The sequence below is a fragment of the Malaclemys terrapin genome, chromosome 7, assembly GCF_027887155.1.
Source record: "Malaclemys terrapin pileata isolate rMalTer1 chromosome 7, rMalTer1.hap1, whole genome shotgun sequence".
NCBI lineage: Eukaryota > Metazoa > Chordata > Testudines > Emydidae > Malaclemys > Malaclemys terrapin.
This window is the reverse complement of record NC_071511.1, coordinates 125051061-125069495: the sequence shown is the minus strand read 5'-3', so window position 1 is coordinate 125069495 and position 18435 is coordinate 125051061. Positions and strand designations below refer to the sequence as shown.

At 57.3% G+C, this 18435-nt stretch overlaps 1 protein-coding gene across 1 annotated transcript; it reads right to left on the bottom strand.

Moving 5' to 3' along the window:
- Positions 1-982: 982 nt before the first annotated feature.
- KAZALD1 (Kazal type serine peptidase inhibitor domain 1) lies at positions 983-16286 on the bottom strand. The gene is made up of 5 exons (XM_054034769.1): positions 16178-16286; positions 12284-12887; positions 7530-7690; positions 2950-3097; positions 983-2094 (listed from the first exon to the last, which is right to left on the bottom strand). The coding sequence occupies exons 2-5, from the start codon at positions 12783-12785 to the stop codon at positions 2003-2005; spliced, it is 903 nt and encodes a 300-aa protein (XP_053890744.1). The 5' UTR covers positions 12786-12887; positions 16178-16286; the 3' UTR covers positions 983-2002.
- Positions 16287-18435: the final 2149 nt, after the last annotated feature.

The window sequence follows — 18435 nt, the reverse complement described above, 5'->3', positions numbered from 1 at the left end:
AAAGCCCCAGCTCCCGGAGTCATGTGATCTTGTGAGAATCTCTATTTTCGTTTTACCCCCCAAAAACCATAGGTTTCTAACCTTGCTGGTAGCAGAGAAAAGGTGGAAGATGTGACCCTGAGTGCTTCGAAGGCACGCGCGTGTGTGTGTGTGTGTGTGTGTGTGTGTGTGTGTGTGTGTGTGTGTACACGCCTGGGGCTGGCCATGCTGAGAGTGGCTCCTCACTGCTATTGCAAGTCAGTGGGCGCTGGGTGGACAGCTGGCCGTCGTGTCCCCTTTGCCCACTCAGTCCTCGCTCAGGCGGCATCTCCATTCGCAATTGGGAGCAATGTGTCGGTGCAGGAGCTCAGGACTGGTGTGAACAGAAATGGGCGTTTTTGGATGTCAATGGACATTGAACTCCTGAAGTGCCGGGGTCCGGCACTTGCCAGTGACCAGCCCAGCACAGACCAGTTTGTTTCTAGCCCTCAGACACCCCTGTCCAGTGACCTCTTTGTGGGGAGGGGAGAAGATCCTCCAGAGAGCAGCCCCACCCCCACCTGTCCCAGACCCTGAGCCCTACCTTATGTGGAACGAGCCGAAGCACCCGCGTTCCCTTAGGCATGTGTAAATGCAATAAACACGTGCTGGGGGGTGCTCTCGTGTCGTCCCGGTACCATGTGCAGCAGGCAGGCTGGCATGCGGGACTCTCCTGCACCACGTGAATTGTATCCCTCTGCTCCAGCAGTGTCGCCCAGTGGCCATGTTGCATTGTGGTGCAGTGGCCATGCAGTGTCGCGGTTGGCGACAGTATCTCTACCAGGACTAGAAGGGGGGCCCGGTTCCATAAAGGACAGGGTGGAGGGCTGCACTGGCCATTCTAATGGGAACCCCTGACCATTGAGGGTAGGGACAGCCCTGGTGCAGTGGACTGGCCCTCCCTGCCCCTCTCTCCCGAAGCCACAGCGTGGCTGGAAGAGAAGAAAAGCCATGCACGCACAAGAGGAGACGAGAAAAGGTTTAATAAACCGGAGAGAGAGTCTCACCCAGAGTCAGGAGAGAGGAACCTTTCTACGGTTGGGTGCTGACCCCGGAGGCTGATCAAAGCACTCCGAGAGCCCATTCCAGCTGCAGGCCCCAGCGTGGCCCCAGGACTGGCTGTCACCGTACTGCAGCGGGGGGCTAGAGGGGGTAACATGCAGGCTGCTTGGAAGGGGGCGTGGTCATCCTCACGTGTTAGTGACAAGCCCTCTGTGTCGCCCCGCATGGGGCTGGAATCTGAATCCCATTTCCAGCCCCCCAGCAGCGGGGACCAGCCTGTCGGTCCTTACCATGACAGCACCTAGCCTTGGAAGCGAGTCCTTCTGCTCCCGGAGGGCCCAATAATGCTGGCACGGGGTGGCTCCGTCTTAGGAGAGTGGCTCCGAATCTCCCCAAGACCAAGGGCCCAGTTGCACCTGAGGATTACCAAGAGCACCTCCCGGCTAGGTCCGTCAGGGCCTGATTTGGTTACCAGCTGGTAGCCGGACGTCGGAGCGGACAATTAGTGGCATCCCCATTTAGTGGCCAGGCTCGCTTGTGTCTGATCAGATCCCCACGGTCTGTTGGTACCAGGTGAGCCAGAAAGGAGCTTAGCCAAGCTCCTGTTTGCTGGGCCCCCGTAGCCAAGCCAGCACGTGTGCTGAGCTTCTCTGAATCGGGAGACCCTCTTTGCACGGTTCCAGGTGCCGTTAGCATTCACCTCTCCTGGGAGTCGGTAAACCCCTAATAAGCCCTCCCTCCCCCCACCCTCCTGCTGCCCCCTTCACCCAGCAAAGGGATATGTTGAAAGATGGACATCCCCACCCCAAAAGATCTCAACCCAAAACTGTTTATACAGAAGGAGTTTCCATGTGGGGGGGAGGAGTCTGCTCCGGTGATCTCCCCAAACGCCACCCCAGAGGTTCACGCCTCGGACTGCCGGAGAGGAGGAAGGCTGGCAGACGACGACTCCCTCCTGGATCCCACCTCCCCGCTGCAGCCGTTAGTAATAATCGTCCGACTCCTCACTCTCCATGTCATCCTCTGGCCCCGGGCGCGGCCTGGGCAGGGACAGCCCCGTCATGTTCAGCTGATCTAGAAAGACAGCACAGAAGACGAAGGGTACAGTTCTACCTAACCTCCGCGGTATGGGCCACGGGCCCCTCCGCCTCTCCCTGCCCCTGGGGATGATTAACCCAACCACTCAACACCCTGAATCCTAATGGGCCAAATCCACCCCTGGGCTAATCCCGCTGCCAACAGTGAAGTTCGACCGGGGTCGATTAGTGCCCAAAGCCAAGCCCAATATGAAGCTGCTTCCGCTAACTCACAGCAATGGGTCCAAGCAGCCCAGTGGCCGGAAGAAGGTGCAAGAAACCCCCACAATGGCCAATGATGGAATAACCTGCCCCTGAGGGTGGCTCCTTCCTGACCCCTGTCAGCAAGTGGTTGGGGGATGCCCTGAAGCAGGCGGGTTTCTAGCCCTTCTAAACAAAAATAACATATTCATTCTGATTTTGTCTAAAGGAACCAACAGCTCAGAGTGTGCACATTTCCTGCACGCACGCACCCCCCTCCTCCCGAGCTCTCCTGAGCCCCACGTCTCCATCCTTCTGTAGTTTGGCCTAAGAGCCCGCACTTGTCTCTAGGGGTCAAGAGTGGGTAAGACACCAGGCAAGGGGTGTGTTGCATCCCCCTCAAGTGGCTGCCTCAGAGAATGGAGTTCCTCCTTTATCTCAGGTGGCAGAGTGCTGCTGCGGTGTTGAAAGTCCCTGCTGACCACACAAAGGGTGGACCCACAACCCACTCCCCCACCAGCTCCCCTAGCCGAGCTGCGCAGCGAGCCCCCAGTGTAGCTTTATTGGTGATTGGGGAAGGCCAAGCGTCCAGAGGAAAGCAGAACCCGGCTCCCTGAAGCGCAGGGGCTGGCCGGGGGGGCGTCTCACTTACCCGGCGTCAGCACCGTCAAGCTGGCGAGCGCAGCCACCTCCCCAACCCTGTTCCTGGCGAAGCAGCGGTAGGTGCCCTCGTCCGTCACCCGGACGCCCTGGATCTGCAGCCAGCCGGTCACTTCGTACTTCTGGGGGCCGCCCCTGAACTGGGGTCAAACACTTTCAGCTAGCGTCCGCCGGGCGTACGGCAGAGTGAGAAGCCGGCGGCTGCCGGGGTCCAGCTGTGGGAATCTGCCAGACCATTCCCAGGACAGCGCCGAGGGAAAGGGGTCTCGGCCAGCCTCCTGGGGCCAACCTCCTCCCCGGTGTAATTCGGAGGCAGGCAGGAATGTGACCCCCAGGGTGAATGTAGCCCATCGGCATCAGCACAAAAGGCAGACCTAGGCAGAGGCCTGGCATTTCAGCCCTAGCATAGTGGCCTGGTAAAGGTGGTGGCTCTACAAAACAGAGCCCCTGGCTGGCAGCCGCAGGCAGTAGCAATTGTGTGGGGATTTCTGGAGGACGTAGGCGAATGAAGGGCTCTTTAACGGTAACTGGGGCCAGGCAGGGAGCCATGTTTCCAGGAATAGCTCCCTTGCAACACCCCTATCCAGAGACCTCCATCGCAGCCTGCTGGGAAACGCGACTCTCTGGATCCAAACTGGACTATGCCCATTTCTTTTCAGATGTGAAAATCTGAGGCTTTCTTTTAAAAAAACCAAAACCCTGCAAACACTTAAAAGGGCCCGGGCAAAACCCACCCAGCAGTCTGGTTTTCTGCCGGGGTTCCCCCCCGCCCTTGCATAAACAGGATACACAAAGCCAGAAGAAACCGATCGATCTCCGAACGTTTGTGTCGGCCCTGCTCTGCCCTGCCTGTAAACCCAGGGCCTCTGAGCTGCCTTCAGGACACTGCGCTAGGGAATAAGAGATACCAAACAGAGGGAAGGCTGGAATTGCTTTTGATTACCAGTTCCATGACAGTCCAGAGCCATCTATCTCCAGCCAGCATTTTTATCTGATCTGGGAACCACCCTGCACTCCCCTCACCCACTTCCCATTGTCGTACCATAGCATCCCTTCCTTCATCCCCTTGTGACTTTCCCCAACTTTATCTGACACAGGCACCTCCACCCACCTCGTGCTGTCCTATCCCAGCGAGACCCGGGAATTGCAGCAGTTTCAATGCGGCTGTAGGTGACCAGTGAAGCAGACGGCTGTTAGCCTGTAGTTAGTGGCGTAAGGTTACCAGCGTTCCGGTTCCTATCAGATTCTAGCTAGTCTGTCACCAGTGCCTTGCACAAAGAGAGGCTCAAATGATAAGGATCCATCACTTATCTCTGGCGACCCTCCCGTGGGCTAACATCTGAGGGTACATCTACACTACAGGGGGGAGTCGATTTAAGATACGCAAATTCAGCTACGTGAATAGCGTAGCTGAATTCGACGTATCGCAACCGACTTACCCCGTTGTGAGGACGGCGGCAAAATCGACCTCCGCGGCTTTCTGTCGGCGGCGCTTACTACCACCTCCGCTGGTGGAGTAAGAGCACCGATTCGGGGATCGATTGTCGCGTCCCGACGGGATGCGATAAATCGATCCCCAAGAGGTCGATTTCTACCCGCCGATTCAGGCGGGTAGTATAGACCTAGCCTCAATGAGAGCAAGTAATTCCTCGCAGGACTCGATTTTCCTTTGCTTAATTTCCTCCCATGACTCCTACTTCTACCTCCACGGCCCACCCTAAACAAGTCTTCATGATGCAGAAAGGTCACTGCGTTCCACCCCAGAAGTGGCTGCATCTCACTGGTGATGCACAGTTTATTATTGTCTGACACATATATACCAGCTTCCGGGTGAATTCTGGTGCACAACGCTGAGGTCCTGTACATAGCAGGTTACCTGCCCATGGCAGAGATGGAAATCCAGGAGTGTGTGTGCATGGCTGATACAAATACAGTCAGTGGAACGCATGGAGGACTTCCTGAAGTCCAGGGGTTATTTAAAAAAAGCAACTGAGGTCTAAGGCTCTGCATTGGGTTTCATGAGTTTCAATTCCCGCCTCTGTCACGTATCTCGGCTAAGTCACTGAATCTTTCTGTGCCTCAGTTTCCCATCTGTAACATTACTTCATTTCTCTCACCCTTTGCCTGCTTAGACTGTCAGCTGCTTGGGCAGGGCCTGTCACTGCCCAGGGCCCAGCACAAAGCTGAGCCGGATCTCCGTGATGGCCTCACACCGGCAGGATGGGCCAGTGATTACAGCACTAACCTGGGACTGGGCTGACATGGGTTCAACTCCCTGATCTGCCACAGGCTCCCTGGGGGACTTTGGGCAATTTCAATGGGCGTTAGGAGCCTACATGCCTTTGGGGATCTGGCCCTGCCTGGTGAAGTCTCCCAGGGCAGCTGGCCCTTCAAAGGGAGCTAGGCCCAGCCTCACCGGTGGCGGCTCAGCTGGTTCTCAGCTGAGACGCGGGTGATTACAAACGCCAACCGGGAGCGCATTTGGGGAGAGCTCCAGGAGACAGGCTGGAAGGCCCCAGAGCAACGTGACCAGCAGCCATGTTCTCTGGAGGGAACCGATCGGCCCCTGCAGAAGATCCCAGATGAGGGGAAGGTGACATCAGTGTCTCCAGCTTCACGTGGCTGAAATAAAGCTGAAGCCCTGAGGAAACGGGTCTGGGCCAGCCTTGGCGTGGCGCTGCCTTTCCTTGTCTGGCTGCCTACCCACTGCAACCCGTCTTGTTCTCACCCGGCGAGGGCCTTTCCCGCTCGTCATTAACACAACTGAGCTATTAAACTGGACAAGCAAGGAGGGGAAAACCTCAACGAGCCCAGAAACCGGCCTGCCCCCATCTCCGCGGCCTTCCAGTGATCTGACGCTTCTCTGTCCCACACGCGTCTCCTTTAAAGAAAGCAACTAGCCCCGCAAGGCACTGTCCTCCTCTCTGCGCCCAGGCAGCTTGTGAGACAGGCTCGTGTGGTATTCAAAGCTGACGGGGGCGAATCAGAACTTCATTTCCCCTGAGATCCCCCCAAACTAGGCCCTATTTCCTCTCCCTCTAAGGCCCCGCTTTGCAGCTCCCACCTCTACTCCAGGAAAAGACCTGATTTCACCTGCCTGTGGCATACGTTTGTGGCCCAGTGGTGGGTTTGGGTTTTTTTCCCTTGCCTGAGGTGGAAGAAAAGAACATGCTCCAGCCACGTTCCAGAGATGGGCTAGGTTTAACCGCAGATCGCTGGCTCGGTGCAGGACCCACAGCCTGAGGGGCTCTGGTCTTTGCTTTGCTGGAGGATCACAACAGTCCCTTTGGACCTGAACATCTGTCAATCTGACAATGAAAGTCGGGCAAATTCAAAGGAGAAATACGGCCCACGTTTTTAACGGCGAGGGTGATGAACCATTGCAACAAACTACCAAGGGGACTTGTGGATTCACTGTCTCTTGGCGTCTTCAGATCAAGACTGGCTGCCTGCTGGAAGATGCTTTAATCAAACACAAGAGATTGGGCAGCAAATGGGGTTAACGGGGTGAAATGCAAGTGGCCGGTGAGGAGAGAGGCTGTTAAATCTAGTCTGTTCTGCCTTAATCTATGAAAACCATCCTTTAGACCTGGCAGATACCCCGGTGATGAGATTGCTCAGAGCATGTTGTTTCTCTCCTTCTCAGGCAAGAAGCAGATGTCTAGTTATGACCCGATCAGGCCACAGCCGCTGCTAAACACGGCGATTTGTGGCAGAGAGCCATGGCCCCTCCCTCTGGCGGGAAGGGAAACGAAGCTGCCTGTGGGATTGGCTAGCACCCTATGCGTTCGTCAAACGGGAGTTGCTTCAGTTGGAGGCAAAACTTCAGCAGAACCATGCGCCAGGCCAACAATCTCGCTTGGCGTGGCCCTTAACTCAGCCGTCCCCAGAAACGGGACCGTTTTCAAGCTCTCCCCATAATGCCCAAACATCCCGCTGGAGCTGTGCTGCATTTTGTTCCTGTTACTTTCCCCCTGTCTGGCACGCTCAGTCCACCCCCCTGTGACTCCGGTACCTGGCCTAGGGTTTGACCAGCCTGTGGTCCTTTTAATCACTGGGTTCAACAAAGCTGACCACGCCCTGTTCTCCTATTGCTGCGCTACGGGGAACAGAATGTCAGCCGGCTGCTCGCCCTCCCCGAGCACCAGAAGACGTATCGCTGGGCTGGTAAGCGCGGGGCCGCCAGTGGAGCCGTGGGGACAGAAAGCGTCACAGCCAGGTGATTACGTGGCAGTTTGGCCAAAGGGCACAAAAATATGGGGGCACCGCTGGGGGAGAAGGCACAGAGCCAACCAGCAGCGAGTGACCTGGACCTGGGTTCCTGGGGAAATCCGACAGCTGCGAGGGGCCCAGTGGGGAGCAACAGAAGGGATTACGGGGGACGTGGCAGTACAGAGGGATACAACAGCCCGGCTGCAGGCAGGAGGTACAGAGATGAGATGCCGAGGAGAGAGGTAGAAAACACTGCCCTGCAGCTCAGGGGTTCGCCGTCCCTCCAGCGAGCTGGGGTTTCCTCTGATGACAGGGCGACCCACCCCAGCCACTGCCCGGAGCTCCGATCCAGCAGCTCACCTGTACAGAGATGTGGGGGTCATCTCCCGGCAGCAGGATCTCCGCGCCGTCCTTCCTCCACTCGATGGATGCCATGGGGTAGGCAAAGACCTCGCAGCCGAAGATCACGTCCTGCCCGGTGACATTCCACACGTCGTAGGGAGGAGACAAGATCTGGGGCTCTGGGGAAGGAGGCGGGAGAGAGAGATGAGATGAGGGACCCGTTGGTTCAGACGATTGGCCAGCCCCTCGCAGGCCCGGCCCAGCCCCACAGCAGAGCGTCCGGGTGGGAGATACATGGTCCGATCGCAGGCTGACAGAGACACTTCCGTAGCGCTCCTCAGGGCAGACGGACGTGCCCCAGCCCAGCATCCCACTCAGACGGCAGAGCGCCAAGACCTAGCTGCTCCAGGAACCGTTCCGGTCTCACACCACCAGAACCATTCCTGATTTTCACTGGAGGCGAATCAGGCCCAGGCCTAATCCCTGCCTCCAACCCACCCCACGGCCGCTGGGAGCGCTCCCCCCTTCATTAGCTCAGCTCACCCCGAGGACCAAACACCAGCCCGCGTCACCTTGGCTGGCTGGCCTCCTTCTTTCCCCACCTCGGCGCTCTGCCCATTCTGCATTTCCCCCCAAGTCCTGCCCATGTTCCCTCCATCGGCCCGGAAGGGGGACGGAGCCTTGAAGCGCCTTCGTGAACATCCCTCTTCCAGAGACGGCCGCAGCACATTGCTTCCATCCCAGGCCAACGCACCCGCTGGGGCAATGCCGCTCCCGGCTTCAGGAGCATTTCATTTGGAACCAGAGGCCGTTACAACCCCACTCAGCCCCATCAGTGTCTACCCATGAATATGTTAGCACTACAGGCAAGGGGATCTTTCCTAGCTGCTAGGCCAACGGACTGGGAGTCCGGACTCCTGGGTTCCACTCCCAGTTCTCCCAGCCTGGCCTTGGGCAAGTCACAACCTTTCTAGGTGGGGAGACAGGTGCTGATTCACTAGTGAACGTCTGTAAAGTGCTTTGAGAGCCTCAGCCGAAACGTGCCAGGGGAGCAGGCAAAAGCCCAGGGTGGAACGCAAGCCGAGCGATTTGAGGAGCGGCCGTTCGTTAGGATGGCAGCTCAGCAGGTGCCACTTTCTCATTAAAGACCTTGTCGGTCTTCCCAGCCAAAGCCCCTGTAACGAGGCTTTCAGCAGAGTCGCCGCACGCTCAAAGTCACGCCCTTCACATGCCGACCGTGAGGCCAGGCAGACTCAATTACCCACCCAACCGCGCTACCTTAGTGCAAGCCGTTTAACCCCTGCAATCATCCGGTGCCGGCCCCCGGAGACCGACACTTACCTTAGTCTTCCCCAGCTACGCTTTGCCCCCCACCCCCTCGCCACATGCTGGCTGGCTTCCCGCTGCACCAACAAACCCAAAGGTTAATGAATCCTGAGGGACCTCTCCCAAAATCATGAGATTTTGAACCAGGAATCAAGGCTGGGCGTTTTTCATTCGCCTTTTGCATTTCGAAGGCTTTTGTCTGCAACCAGGAGGGCTAGAAACTTGCTTTAAAAAAAAGAGAGCTCAGATTCTCCCAAAATCCTTTGACTTCAGGAGCTGAGGCTGAAGGTAAGATATCAAACAGCATGGGAGCTGGTAATGCTGGAACTTCTCTGACTCTCCCGGCTGTAGTAGACAAGCGCTTATACTAATCCCTAGCGCTTTTCATCCTTAGAGCTGAAAGTGCTTCCCAAAAGCGGTCAGTATCAATTATCCCCATTGTACAGCTGGGGAAACTGAGGCATTGAGAGGGCACCCGGTAAACCAGGGGATGAACCCAGGTCCCTAAGTCCCAGTCCCCTGTCCACTAGGCCACACTCCTACCCAGTCACAGGGAGGTAAATCAGGGATGTTCAGAGGCTGGACTAGACGACCTCTCAAAGTCCCTTCTAGTCCAACATTTCTCTGATTCTGTGTGCAAGGCCCTTTCCAAGCACATCTGAAAGCTACTCCCACCATACATATAACACAGGATAACAGTCACAGTAGCCTGTGGGTGGCCTTTCTGGTTACAGCGCCAACAGGGGGAAAACGTGGTTAAAAACGTCCCCAAAAAGAGCTTTTCTTGCCCTGTGTTTCCACCCTAACCAGAAGCTCAACTGATCTCCAGGCCTCATTGCAGACCCCAGGGGTTGAGGTCCTGGGGGAGAAGTGTCCCGCCCCCCCGACAGCTCGTCTGAGATTGTGGCGGGGGTCTCCAAGACCACGACACCTTTGTTGGATGTGCGCCGCACCGTTCCAGTCCTGGGGGCTCTGCCCGCTCACGGAGACAGCCGCTGTTTCGGACTCTGCCTCACTGCGAGAGACGGTGCTTTGGTTCTTTCTCTCTGTCGGTTTGCTGAATCTCCAGCACTAGTCAGACTGAGACTGAAAATACAGAGTCTGTGCAGAAAATACTCGTTGGATTTTGACCCCATCCAAGATGTTAGGGTCGGGGGAGGGGAGGGGTGTTTCAAGGCTCTCTCAGGCTGAGCCATGACACCAGCACACGTGGTACCATCCTCGCCTGGTAGTGCGAGTTCTCCAGGGAAATGAGATCATCAAACCACCAACAGCTCCTGCCAGGAAATGGGAAGCGACGCCCGCGGGTGCTTTTTCGGTGGGTTTGTTTTGAAAATTGTCTGGCCAATTTACGAGGCAGAAAAACAACCCAGCAGAAGCCCCGGCAGCCTGGGGCTTCTCAGTCACGTCTCCCTCCAGCGCAGGGCCCCATTCTTCCAAAGCCACCAGGTTTGGAAAGCGACTCGTTAAACGCCAGCCTGACCCCCTAGCCCCCCGCAAGCTCCTGCTGACCCCAGAGGAAAGGGGCCAGCAGGCTGCCCAGCCCAGAAACCTCTCAGTGCAGCTATCTCAGGGGACGTGAGGGGGGCACGGCCCCTCCATTATAACCTGACGTGGCTTCCATCTGCCAATGGGGCGAATTGTGGGAGGAGGCGTGTCTCGGTGGCACCTCCTAGCCCCCCCGGGGGAATATTTGAGTTCCTTCTCCAGGGGACGAGATCAATAACGCGCAGGCTCTCGGCTATGCCAAGGCCCCTTCATACGACTCCGGCTGCTTAAAGGAGGGGCAAATCCCCCAGCCCCTGCGCAAGGGGCCTCCCCAGCCCACATGGAGCTGGCACCCGGGCACAGAAAGCATGTTGGGGGCACGACTGGAGCACACTCGACTGCGGCTTTTCTCAGCTCCTTCAGGCCCTGGGAAGCAGACGTAAATTAGAGCAGCCCTGAGGCTCCTCTAACTTACTTCCAGGACCGAGCAGGCTCTAGAATGCAGGAAGCACGAAAGTGGCGTAAAGGCACCGCCCTACTCCTGTCCCTGCTCCAAGCGCAGGAAAGGGGGAACTGAGACTCTCAGGGTTACGTGTTTAGCCATAGCCCAGTTTTTATGTCAGGCCCCTGGAACCCACTTGTGTGCGCACTCGATATTAGCTCTCCAGGCGACCTTGCAGAGGGCGAGGGTGGGGCTGCTGCATCTCTCCAAGACCGGGGGTTGTCTCTGCCACATACGATGGGAGGGGCTTGGGAAGGGCCGAACCGTGGGCAGGGCAGTTTTCTGAAGAGGCTGCCGGGGGTGAGGGGTTAGCTGCTGGTATTGGTTTATTTTTGTAGCCTGTGTCAGGGGCTCTCACAATCTCAGATCGGCAGATCTTTATTCGTATTTTTATAAATCAAACTACCTACCTAAACATGCTGAGGACAGACACAGCTGCAAGCAACTGGAAGAAGAGTCAGTTATTTGCCTCGTTTGGAGCATGCAGCCACATTCCTGTGGAGTATCCTTGCCAAGAAATCAGATCTCACAAGATAAAGCATGTTAGAGGGAGGGTACTGTGAAGGGAATAAGCTGTGAAGTAATTAGTATAGTTGGAGGTGTAAACTGCTGGCACTAGGTTTCAGAGTGAACACCCCATTACACCAAATGAGGGCAGACCCATCTCTTTCTTAGCGGGATTGTTTCAGTGTCTATCTGCATGCAACAGCTCAATGGAGGCTTTCTTCACAATAAAAAAGGATAGAAATGTTGGATTTTTTAATGAAAGCAAATTTGACAGAAAATACTGGAAATATAAAAAAAAAAAAACAGCGTTCACCTCAGGCTATAGTGTGGAATGGTGTATATTTCTCCTAGTCTCCTTCCAGAACCTACCCGACAAACTAGAGATGGCTTTTAAAAAGTAAATTAAAACAAGTCAGAAAACCAGATTAAAGCAGCTCAAATTCCCATTTCCAGGAGCGATTGGAAAATCCCAGGAAGACTGAGGGGTAGGGCAGCTATTTCTGTTTGCAATGACAAGTGAGGGTGAAATAAGTCAGCTTGATTTAAAACTAGTCAGTAATAAACCCAAGAATTCGCTAACGACTCCCTGAAATTTTCACATGTGTTTTGAGTGTATTAGCTTCTGAAAACCCCCAGAGATCTTCCCAGAATTTCTGGGAAGAACTTGGCAAAGGTCGCTGCAGATTTCCACTGGGGACTATTTGCTGTGCTACACTGGAGAAGCAGGACGGTTAAATCACTGCTCTGCTACAGGCTTCCAGCGTGACCTTGAGTGTGTCACTTCATCTCTCTGTGCCTCGGTTTCCCATCTGAAAGAGACCTACAGCTCCCATTGTTATTGGGACTCCTGGTCTGGCGCATGGAATGTACCCCTGGCTTTTTGGCTGGCATGCAGGGGAAGGCTGAAAGAAAGGCATTGGAGGGAAAGGGGTTTGACCCCAGACACTACCTGATTCACAGGGTCCCTCGTGGGCCACGGTGAGATTTGCCTCGGGATGGGCATGAAACACCTCCTGGAACTTGCAGATCTGGGTGTAGGTCTTCCCATCAGAGCCGCACAGGGTCTGGCTGGAGAGGCAAGCGCACTGGGGCTCGGGCACCTCGCCCTTCCGGAGGTCCCCCGTGTCCAGCTTGCACTCCAGGTGGTCCCCGCACTTCCCGTAGAAGTGATTGGTGTTGTCCAGGTCGCAGATCTGCCCCTCCAGGTTGGCACACTCCCAGCAGCAGTCGCACGGGTCCCGCACCAGGCCTGCCAGGCATCCCCGGGGGGTGGGGCATTCCTCCGGGCTGCAGTCCGAGCAGCTCTCTCCTTCCTCCAGCAGCCTTTGCCAGCCGCGCTGCAGATAGTCCGGGGCACTGGGCAGCGCCCCGCAGGGCCATGTCAGGGCCCAGCTCAAACACAACAAGAGAAAGAGGAGTGGAGAGGGGGTCGGGTTGGCAGGTTTGGACATTCTCACGGGCTGTCTGGGTCTTGGAGTCCGGTCGCCACCATCACTTAGAGACTGGAGCCTAGGGCAGCCTCTCCCTCTTCAAAGCCAAGAAGCCATTCAGGCCTGCAAGGAAAGCGAGCTAGGTTACTAGAGCACAGGGAGATGCTTCTGCCTGGGGTGGTGCAAAGCACGGAGCAGATCTCTGGCCATTCAGACATTTGGGTCTGATCAGCATCCCACCAGGGGCGGCTCTAGCTTTTTTGCCGCCCCAAGCACGGCAGGCAGGCTGCCTTCGGTGGCGTGCCTGCGGGAGGTCCCCGGTCCCACGGATTCAGCGGCATGCCTGTGGGAGGTCCGCCGGTCCCGTGGCTTCAGCGTACCTGCCGCCGAATTACCACCAAATCCACGATCCAGCGGACCTCCCGCAGGCGCGCCGCCGAAGGCAGCCTGACTGCCGCCCTCGCAGGGACTGCCAGGGTGCCCCCTGTGGCTTGCTGCCCCAGGCACGTGCTTGGAGCGCTGGTGCCTGGAGCCGCCCCTGCATCCCACGGTGTCCCATGGGTCTTCTCCAAAGAGGGAAGGAGGAAGGGCCCCTGGGGGAGGACAAATGAAAGTGTGGTGGTTTGGAAGAGAGAAGTGATAGGAAAGGTGTCTTATTCCCAATCTTGTAGCAGGAGCACAGTTCCTCTAGTTCTCAGGAAACCATCAATAGTGTATTTCCTTTCCGGGCGGGTGATGGGCTTTCAAATTCTTTGAAATGGTTTGGCCAGCCAGCGTTAGCAGTGCAGGCCACCCCTGGGGTTCAGTCCTAGATTTATTTTGATTCAGGACAGACGGGCCCATTACAATTGCTTGATCTGACATCCTGCCTCGCCCAGGCCAATTTCAGCCAGTGGTTCCTATCTCCAGCCCAGAAACAGCTGTCTGAGCTCCAACTTGTCCTTTAGAAAAACAGCCAACCTCCAATTAAAGACTCCAGGCCACGGAGAATCTACCACGTCCCTGTTCTGATGGCTAATCCCCCTGCCTGTTAGAAATGTGCATCTCCCTTTGAATTGGATCATCTACGCTAGATGAAAGCGTCTTCTGCCATCGGCCATCTTCCCTCCTCCCCTGCCCACGGCACGTGGCTGTATCAAGTCGCCCCTTAATCTTCCCTTCAGTAGGCTAAATAGACGGAGATTCGTGGCACTGGGGGAGTGTGGGCTAATGGTTAGTGCAAGCGACTAGCAGCCTGGGCCCGTCCCTGCTGAGCCTCAGTTTGCCCATGTGTGACACGGAGATAATGCGACCTAGGGGGTACTTCACCTCCCTCCTGTCCAGGACACATTGCTGCTCGAAGCCAGCTTTGAGATCACCCGGGAACTGCAATGTTCTCTTAGGATCAATGGACCCAGCTACTTAGCTGGAGGCATCGGAGAAGCAATTCCTTCTCCCCCAGGATCACAGAGACACAGGAGGGCGCCCAGCCACCCCGGTGATGGGTGCCTTAAATGTGTCTCTCCTGTTGTGGTTTTTGAAGGTGGGAGTGGGGCAGAGGGGTGTTCCCCAGAGCCACACACCTGTTTCCATTGACTTCAGTGGGAGTGTTTTGGGTGCTCAGCGCCGCTCGGAAAGCAGGACCTTAGCTGGGTTTAGCTACAAGTGGGGCGGCCCAGCCCCCTGCATGGACTTGACCATAGAGCAGACCTCTCCTCCTCGCTCTCTGTGTCTGCTCCACTCACCCCACCACAGTGGGATCTCTAACCCAGATCTCTGCATCCCCCGGGCAGCAGCGGACAGCCCCAAAGGGGAGATGCACCCCGCAGAGCCAGGCTGACCTTTCGTCCTCCACAAGCAGCTGCTCTTGCAAGAATCGATGCCCATTTCCTCTGTCCCCATCCAAACATGCCCAGAGGAGCCGGCTGGTCCTGCAGGGACGGGGCTGGGTCATCTCTGGACAAAACCAGCTGCTAGGAGCAAAGCCGGACCATTGCTCCCAGCTGAGCAAGGCTTTTAATTCTCTTGAGGTCCCCTGTGCTCTGACTTCACTGCACCCCAGTTTCCCTTGGTGCTTCCCCCCGGACAGCTGGCCAGATGTCCAAGCTGAAATGGTCCCTTTGCCTCTGAGGCTCTCAAACATTTGCCAGGGTGCCGAGGCTGAGCATGTGGAAACAGAACAAGCCCTGAGGCACCCAGAGTCATGCCAGCTGCAGAGCCCCCCGAAGGCCTTTCCTAGGGGTCACCAGAATGCAGCCAGCAGCACTCCAGCCACATGCACCCCCGGTGCCATCCCTCCAGCGGATCCCTAGGCCTGCTCTAGCACCAGGGATGTTGCAGACGCTTTGCCCTGTGCTTTGTTTGGCACTTTTGCCGCTGGTGGCTTTGTCCTGCCTGGCGATTCGCCCCAGCCCAGTGCTTCAGAGGGAAAAAAACTCTCAGTGCAACTCACTCCCTCTCGCTAGACTCCAGCCGGTCCCCTCCTGGACTGCAACTTCCTCCTGTTCCCCAGCGAGTCCCCGTTCTTTCCCTTCCTCTAGCACCTCCTCCGGGAGGATCTCAAAGCCCTTTGCAAGCGTCCATGGATTAACCCACCTCAGATGGGGAAGCGCTACCCTCCCCACTTGAGGGGCAAACTGCAATGAGCCGGAGGTATCCCAGGCCCTACAGCAAGATGACATCAAGGACAGAGTCCGAGAATCCTGGCTCCCAGGCCCCTGCTCTGACCACTCGACCAGAGCGGGGAGTGTAGAACCCAGGAGTCCTGGCTCCCAGGCCCCTGCTCTGACCCCACTTGCCAACCGGAGCTGAGAACAGGACCCACCCGGTGCCCTGGCTCTGTCTCCAGCTGGGACTAGGTCACGCTCCCCTCCAGGAGCCAGGTACAGAGCTCACAACTCCTGAGTCCCCCCCACAGTAACACCCCCCACGGGCAGGGCAGTGAAAAGCCGCTTGTGGCAGGCCTGGGGTTGGGGAGGGGCCTTGTTATATCAACACTCCCCCAACCCCCCGGCCATAAACAACACCCTGGGTCTCTAAAGGCTCCCCACAGCTGTGCGCCCCCCACCCGCCCCAGACACACCCCCTTCCAGCGGCCCGACCGGAGCGCCTGGAGCTCCGCTGTGACCCGAGCCGTCGGGGGCGAGCTCCCCGCTGCTCCGCCGGGCGCTGCCGAGTTCCCCAGCAGGGGCAGAGCGCGGAGCCGCGTTCGCCCCGTGCGCTCCGGAGCGGAGAGGCGAGGCAGCCGGGCACGGGGCTGAGCGCAAAGGCCTGGCTCCGGAGCGGCTCCAAGCCGGGTTCCGGTTCGGCCGGGCGCAGAGGCCAGGGGGTGAGATGGGCCCCTCTCCAGGGCGAGGAAGGGGGCAGGCCGGGGGGAATCTCCGCGGCGGAGCAGGGAGCTGAGCGCCCCGGACTCCCCGCTCCCGCGTCCTTACCTGGGTGGGCGCCGGGTGGCTGCGCTGGGGGGCCCCGCCGGCCGAGTGGCTTTTCCAGCGGGCTCGCTCGCCCCGCTGATGTCAGAGTGAAACGCGACTCCCCGGCCGGAGCCCGAGCGCTCAGCAGCTCGCCTGGAGCCCCGCCAGCCCGGCCCGCTGTAACCGGACACCCCGCTAGCCAAGCGGCCCCTGGCTGGGGAGACCTGCCCGGCCCCTGGGGGTGGGAGACTCCGGCCGGGGGCAGCTGCCAGGAGAGGTTTAAAGAGGGGCTGGGGCTCTGGCCCTGTTGGCAAAGGGCTCAGGCCAGATGGGACCGTGATCCTCCAGTCTGACCCCCAGCCCATGGCAGGCCACAGCCGCTCGTCCCCCTGCCCCAGACAAGCTGTGGGTATGTCCCCTCCCCAGGGCTGTGGGCCCCGGGCTCGGGCACTGCATCCGCACTGCAGCTAGCCCTGGGTGTGCGGCTGCTGGCCCCGGGGCTCAGAACTGTGCGAACGCTGGCCTGCACCACGCAGACCGCCTGACTCGGGGCTGCGGCTTGAGATGCGGACACACGGCAAACTGATGGGGCTCGGACCTGAGTCGCAGCGGGACTCGGGCTCTGACCCCCCATACAGGGTCCTAGGACGGGGCCCTGAGTGCTTGCTGACCTCAGTCAGACTGGTTTGTGTGTGGACAGAAAGAGGGTTTGGGCTCAGACCTGAGCCAGAGTCCAGGCCTGCCTCGCAGGGGTGGGGTGGATAAATCTGGTAAAGATTATGAGGTTCGCAGGCACGACAGTAATGAGGGCCAGGAAAGTATCCTGAGGCCAGTTTGCAGGTGGGATTTTAAACCAGTTTCATTAGACTAGTGTATACCCGTGTGTGGACGCTCTTTTGTCAGTTTCCAATCCGCTTACTTCACTTTAGGTCAATCGGGAATTGACTCCAGCTAAATGGAAACAAGTGGCTCTTAAATCAAACCAGAATCCAGCCTGCAGGATCTGTTTAAATGAAACCGATTTAAAAACCATTCAAAGGACACCAGTGCAACTTTCCCAGGTAGACGAGGCCTGAGAAGTCCGGAGGTGGGGACAAGGGCAGTGACGGGGGAATGGGCGTTAGCGGCAAGAGGCAGAGTTGATTCCCTCAGTGTCTGGGGCAGTTCAGATCCAGGTTTTCATCTCTACCAAACGCCAAGGAGGGACAGGCCTTGCTTAGGAGGACGCCTGGCAGTCTACCCAGAACTTACGGGGTGACACTGGGAAAGGGGCCATGTAGGCTAGTGATGGGGGAAGGGTCCTGCTCTGAAGATCTGTGGAACAGTCTGCCGAGGGAGGGGGACATTTCAAACAGGACTCTTAGGAGCAATCCGGCAATGGGACATTGGGCTGGGCCTGAAGAGACCAGGGGTGTTCTCCCAGCTCTGCCACTGATCTGCCGCGTGACTGTGGACAAGTCCTGTCATGGCTCCATGCCTCAGTTTCCCCATCTGTAAAATGGGGCTGATGAATCCAGCCTTCTTTGTCAAGTGCTTTGGGATTGAGGGATAAACAATTTTAAGTCGTGATATTATTTGTCCAGCTTCTCTGATTCTTTGGCTGCTCACTTGGGCATAAACCGGGCACTTCGGCTGCTCTGGGGGTACATATCACAGGCTGGCTGCCACCCTCCATGGTACCAAGGGGAGAGAGTTCCAGGGTTCACCTCACAAGATCATTTCAGCCAGAGTGGAATGGGTTTCTGGAACCTTTGAGTCACGTGGTTTCTTTTATTGCAGTGGTCTGATTCTCCAACTCCCCCTCCACATTTCCCCGTTCCCATGGGTTTGTTCAGTCAGGCTGAGAATTCAAACGTGGTTTCTTATGGAAAATAGAAGAGTTTTAGCCTTCCGATCCCAGCGATTCTGGCCAAAATTCCCACAAAAGCCACCAGCCACAAAGGTGTTTTTCTACCTGCTTTGCATTCCGCCTCCAAGCTCTAGTTCCTGCAGTGGGCTCAGGGCCCCCTGGCTAAACACAGCCCAGCCCCTTGGGCACAACCCTCCCTTGAGATGCGCGGGTAGTGAACACTCGACTCGGAGCCGTCCCCGCACACTGTGCGCCTCGGAGCAGCTCCACCCGGTGCTGTAATGTCAGACGGGACAGGGAGGCCCCCAGTTTGGCAACACAGATGACTGCAATGGCAATTGGGGGGCTTCAAGACAGCACCCCTAAAATGTAACAGGCAGCGGGGCAGCAGCATGGTTTAGTGGGTATAGCAGGGGACTAGGTATCATGA